At 38.4% G+C, this 6,514-nt stretch overlaps 1 protein-coding gene across 1 annotated transcript; it reads right to left on the bottom strand.

Annotated features, from left to right (window-relative positions):
* Positions 1 to 3,670: 3,670 nt before the first annotated feature.
* LOC119484872 (uracil nucleotide/cysteinyl leukotriene receptor-like) lies at positions 3,671 to 4,531 on the bottom strand. Its single transcript, XM_037764031.1, has one exon. The coding sequence runs from the start codon at positions 4,529 to 4,531 to the stop codon at positions 3,671 to 3,673; it is 861 nt and encodes a 286-aa protein (XP_037619959.1).
* Positions 4,532 to 6,514: the final 1,983 nt, after the last annotated feature.

Below are 6,514 nucleotides of genomic sequence, written 5' to 3'. Positions count from 1 at the left end.
ATTAATGGTAAAAACAAGCTTGTTTCTCACCTGCTCTGGCACTAAATTAATGCCTAAGATCTAGTTTGTGAAGTTCTCAATCACGTTACCTGTTATTTGAAATGATTGAAACAGCTTTTACAATTGTTGACAGGACACTGCAGATATTTGGTGACTGATGGGATGCACCATCCTATGAACAATAGAAATTATACAGAGGGAAGCAGCGAATGTTTTGTAATCAGTGTTGTTTGATTTAATTCTCCTGTGAAAGATAAAATATGCAGCTAGGTAACATTTTTTTTTTTTTTTTTGCTCTTTTAGCAAGTTTTAACTTGTCAGTTTTGATTTTATTACTTGAATACTTAAACCTCTTTTTCTAACATCTTTGAAAGGCGTCATGTTGACTTTCATGACATTCTACTTTCTTGTACAGAAATACATTTTGTATGAGAAAGAAAAGTGTTTATTTGTCAAATGAGAATATTCAGAATTGATAAATGAGTACCTGTTTGGGCTTCACTCGACAGACAAACTGTGTACGTCAATCAGTCATTTCCTTTTATTCTCTGTTTATTGTACAGAACATTTAGAGAAAATATTATGAAGTGCACTCGAGGTGAATCCAGGTAAAATCCATCATTTTACATACAGTATATACTCGTCTTAAAGGACATGCTGGAAAGGAGAGACAGGAGGACAAATTTTGAGTATCAGGATTATTTATTATAGATTTCTATATTTTGATATAATTTTTGAAGGTTACATACATTTCTAATCTTAGTGCATTGCATTTTTTATTTAATCTTGTGATTATAGTTAATACAAGGAATTCGGTACAGTTGTAATGCTTGATTATGTGTGACCATGAATTATGATTTGCAGCACTTACAAATCTTAAAGACCTCCTCTATGCAGAAGCACTTTTATGTCATACTTTTGAGATGCAGACAATGTCAAATCTGTGTTATTATACACAATGCAATGTATAATGTTGTGGAGGACGGAACATGCAGAAATAAATAAATAAATGACTCCATAAATAAATTTTATTAATTCATTGATAAAATGTGACACATTTCAATTTTAATTTTCTTCTTTATTTATTCATCTTTGTATTAATTCTGATTAATTTACTCTTTTGTTTAATTTTCCATTATATTTATTTATGTATTTATATTCATTCATTTTTAAATGTATTTATTTATTTTTGCATTTATTCATTATTTTTTTAAATGCCATTTGCCGCATGCACCCTGACCCCACAATGACACATATTGAGTGACAGCCCCATCATTTGCATCATGAGGCAGAAATGTGTAAAGAAAATAATACAAAAATAAATAAGTTTGGGGAAATAAATAAGGGGTGAAATGCAAAAAGAGAAAATCGTGCAGAAATAAATAAGTAAATAAATACCTAAATAAAAACATACATTTAAAAATAAATGTAAAAATAGTTAAATAAAAAATGAATGCAAAAATAAATACATTTAAACATTAATACAAATAAATAAATAAAAGGTAAAATTGAACAAATAGTAAATAATGGAATTAATACAAAGATAAATAAATAAAGGAGCAAATTAAAAAATAAATGTAAATTTGTCACATTTTATCAATTAATCAATGACCACATTTATTTCTAAAATTACTTTTGCTACATTTAATGACATGTTTATTTATTTATCGAGTGATTTATTTATTTATTCATTTATTTTTGGCAGGTTCTGTCCTCCATATAATGTCTCTTGGATTTGGAAAAATATCTATTTTCGTTCACTTATATCACCTAAAAGAGGTGAAATGTTTCATATTTGAACGCTGTTGAACAGCCTGTACAGTCCTCGTGCTTGTATCAGACTATACAGCCAGTTTAATTCTGTCAGATTCTTGTTAGTGTAAAGCCGTACAAGCAGCACAGAACAATTATTACATTTGTCAGCGTTAATTAGGTTCATCTTCTCCATACACATCTGATAATGTACTTTTTCTCAATTTAAAAATGTAAAACTTAAACAATAAGTTCATTGCTGAATGTTGTTTTCCTTTTAATGAAACAGATTCATGTGTCAGAATCTGCCCGAGGCGTTCTCAAGAGTATTTAACTATCGATGCCTATTTGTAAGCCAAACTCGGATGTTTGCCTGTTTTATTAAATAAAATATAATAATATACTTTTGTCGTTGCAATTATTGTTATATTAAGTCCTATTTTCTAATCTTGCCTATAGACTTTTATAGAGAAAACATGCTTATTTAGTATTCACAAGCAAAATATACAAAAAAAAACTCATTACATTTATAAATAATGAAAGTCCAGCTGCTTTTTTGTCGGGTTTTTCAGTTTTTTTTCTTCAATAGATTTCTATCTATTACAGTCATTTGTTATCTCATCAGCGTTGATCACACAATTACTTTTACCATATTTAAGGCAGAAAAGATACAAACAAAGTTTCAGGTTTGCGTATAAGCATTTAAAGACAAACAATAACAAAGGTTACGATATTATATCTCTACAAGCACAGGCTCCGCCCTCTACTGCACTCTATGGTAATACTCTCCTCCAATCACACGCACGCGTTCACCACTGAGATTTGCATAAACGTAGCCGGCCAATCAGGACACTTGCCTACCGAATCTGTGAAACCTGTGCTTATAGAACTAGGGTCACAATACCGTAACCTTCTTTCCAACTCATACAGGCTCCGCCCTCTACTCGACCACTACCATGGATGTATTAAGAGAACTGGATACAGCGTTGGAGGCGGGGCCCCGTTCATTTCTATGAAAGTTGCTCAGTGGCGCATGATGCCAAAATGGCTCCACTTCTGAGTGGAATTCTGGCGATCATCCGCATCCATTGGGCCCATTGAGCATGCACAGTAGCGTCCGCTCGGTCACATGGCTTGGTCACGGGGTCACAGCCGTCCCACTGTCGTCACGGCTCGCTAACTCCGCCTCCCAGCCCTCGCTCCAGCCTCGGTCTGGGTCTCATTCATATGAACGGAGGAAGGGAAATAACTCTGGATTCGGTCATTAGTGCATTTTACAACTTTTAAGACCTAATGGTTTAAATAAGAGATATTCAAGTGTTCGTACTGGGAAGTTGATTATCCTCTGAGTTACAGACGTCTCTTTCCCAATGTAAGTCTATGGGAAAAAGTCTTTTTGGGCCCAATGGCATCACGTGACGGACACGGAAGTTGTAATACCGCCGTTTGGCCACTACGAACATTGGCATCAACAACCGGCGCTCTTTCTGGGGGGCTTGATGTATGCTCTGCCGCGTCACCAAATCGACCTCACCACACTGATCCAGACCGGCTAAAGGATGAAGAGAAAAGGATGCCAGGCAGCACTGGACGCCGCCTTATGTACTGTGGTGACAAATGTAATCGGTAGGCACGTGTCCTGATTGGCCGGCTACATTTATGCAATTCTCAGTGGGCGAACGCGTGCGTGTGATTGGAGGAGAGTATTACCATAGAGTCCAGTAGAGGGTGGAGCCTGTGTGAGTTAGAGCTACCACCACATTTGTTTTTCACTTTTTAAGTGTCACCAAAAATATCTACAACAAAATAGCATTTTGTTTAAAATATGATAAAGTGTTGATATATTGTCATCCCACCATCACCAGGTTACAGCCTTTAATTTGACTTTACGTGTCACGAAGGTCGGGGTTGCTCTAAACTAAACTGTTGCCACAGTTTTTGCCTGAGCAGCTGAGCCGCGGTCACATCTCATCTTGGGCAGCTGGTTGGTGCGAACGAGATAACACAGAGGCTGAACGAAGCTGCTCATGGAGAGAGCCGTGTAGGTCAGACAGGTGAGGAATGAGAAGGGCCTGAACTGACTGGGACCAAACTCCTTAGCCAGGAATTCGCAGAGTGGGGGGAGGTAGTGGACGTTGACCAGCACCAACATAGTCAGCACTGTTTTAAATGCTCGCTTTTTCACTGGATGCACCTCCTTCCTGCCGGGCCCCGATTGGCAGAGGGACTTGAGAATCAGGATGTTGCAGGTTGATATGGTCACAATGGCACCGCTCAGGACCACTATAATCAGATACATCGTGTACTTGAAGGCTACCTTCACCATGAGGCAACAGACAGCAGTTATGACGCTCACCGCGAAGCACAACGACAGTCGCAGTTTAGGATCCTTGAGCCGGAGGAAGACCAGCGGATGGCAGACGGCCACGTAGCTGTCTAAAGACAACAGGCAGAGCAACATCGGCCCTCCCGCTTGATTTAAACCCCAAGCCTGGAAGTTAGCAGCCTCCATTGTTCGATTGCCCAGGAACAAGAAGTACTCGACGAGGTTCATGAAGCAGAACAGCATGTCGAATAGTGCCAGGTTGAGTATGAAGATCTCTGAGGTGGAGCAGATGCCAGGTTTGCCCATCAGGAGGCGTATGACCAGAGCGTTGGCCGGTACCGCCAGTGGCACTGTGACCACAGTGGGCAGATACATCCAGACAACAGCATCAATATCGAACCTCTCGCCGGTGCCGTTCTGATTGATGGTACTGTTATCTGTTAAGTTCTCCATCCCCGTGGTGAGTTGAGCTTCTGTCTGTCTACGTTGAATATCTGTCAAAAGAGCATAATGACAACATGCAATTTATCTCTTTAAAGCTCTCCGAGGCATCTAGACCCATTCTCGTGATATCTCAGGAGGGAATGTCTTCAAATTTGGCACAAGCGTCCATTTGGACTCCAGGATTAACTGATTCGATTTTGGTGGTCAAAGGTCAAAGGCATGGATGTATTATTAGAACAGGATAACAGACCCCAAGATAGTGCCTTAATCGCCAATTAATCACACATCTTTTTACCTTAAAGGGAGATTTGTCAAGTATTTAACACTCTTATCAACATGGGAGTGGACAGTATGCTGCTTTATGCAAATGTATGTATATATTTATTATTGGAAATCAATTAACAACACAAAACAATGACAGATACTGTCCAGAAACCCTCACAGGTACTGCATTTAGCATAAAAAATTGGTTCAAATCATAACATGGCAAACTGCAGCCCAACAGGCAGCAACAGTTGTCAGTGTGTCAGTGTGCTGACTTGACTATGACTTGCCCCAAACTGCATGTGATTATCATAAAGTGGGCATGTCTGTAAAGGGGAGACTCGTGGGTACCCATAGAACCCATTTACATTCACTGATCTGGAAGTCAGAGGTCAAGGAACCCCTTTGAATTCCTTAGATTTTCTAGTTTCATATGATGCCGGTATCTTCACTCTAGTGTTAAAACTCTGAAAGATCGCTTACGTTAGTGCGTTCAAGAAATTAGTAACGTTAAAACGCATGTGCACTAAATTTGACAGCTCTAATATCCACCCATGCCAACTTTGTCTTCCCCCATTTGGTGCTGGACAGGTAGTACAACGGATGCACCCTTAAATAAGTAAAAAAGGAGGGACGGGTATATTGTGAGACAGTATTGCCCTTTGATTAAATATAGGATCCACGTCCAAAGACAAATTATATAAAAATAAAAAAATATTTTTAAAAATAAATATAAATATATTTGAATCCGTATTTGTAGTTGTGCATGCGGTCTCCACAAATATTATTCTTTAATTTGCATATTACACTTCTCTTATGCCAGGTGTTCTTTTGCACAGTCCGTCCAGCTTGTAAACTTCATGCAAATTAATTTTAATGGCACACGTTCACATCATTATTGTTATGATAGTTCTGTTTTCATAGTTCTGGGAGAGTTTCTGCTGGTGAACGTGTGGTTATACGCTTCAGAATGTTTTTTATAATCTTTGAGCATGCGTATTGTTTCTGAGGAGTCCAGCTTCACACAATCTCCACTTTCTTTATGTTGCCTTGACTCTTTCTGACCATCATGAACCTAATTATTCATCCCACCGATGGGAACAGTTCTCTGACACCAAGGACGCTGCCATCCATCAATATTAACTCTAAACACTTCATTTTTAGTGCACCCTGTAAATCTGGGGAAGAACCAAGGACACTTGATAGTCTTTTAAAACACCTCATGGTGCGCAGATCTGTTGTAGGTCCTAGTGATCGTGGCTTCTTTAAACAGACAAAATTAATAAAACGTTTCAACTGTATCTGATTTTTGTTTTCACATGACTTGTGTTTGGTTGACAGATCGCATTATACTGTAGATGTGTCCGAGTAAGAGTTAAATCAGCAGCAACTGGACTTGGTTTAGATTCTTGAAGATGTTTCACTTCTCATCCAAGAAGCTTCTTCAGTTCTGAACTAGGTACCTGTTGAAGAAGCTTCTTGGATGAGAAGCGAAACGTCTTCAAGAATCTAAACCAAATCCAGTTGCTGCTGATTTAACTCCACCATGACCTGGATGACTGAGAACCTTCACAAACACTGTAGATGTGTCTGTAACTTTGTACACAAATACATTAAAAATGGAAGTTACGTAAGAAGTTATACACCTAAGTCAGTTGAAGAATAGCCCTACACTAAACAACACTCTTTTCATTCTTCTGGTAAAGTCATATATGCATAATTGGCGTG

The sequence above is a fragment of the Sebastes umbrosus genome, chromosome 3 (genome assembly GCF_015220745.1).
Source record: "Sebastes umbrosus isolate fSebUmb1 chromosome 3, fSebUmb1.pri, whole genome shotgun sequence".
NCBI lineage: Eukaryota > Metazoa > Chordata > Actinopteri > Perciformes > Sebastidae > Sebastes > Sebastes umbrosus.
The sequence above is the reverse complement of the archived record's forward strand: the minus strand, read 5'-3'. Positions and strand labels throughout refer to the sequence as shown.

Bases quoted from the DNA above. Each gene is read 5' to 3' on its own strand.
- LOC119484872 (XM_037764031.1), bottom strand. From the start codon at position 4,531: ATGGAGAACTTAACAGATAACAGTACCATCAATCAGAACGGCACCGGC.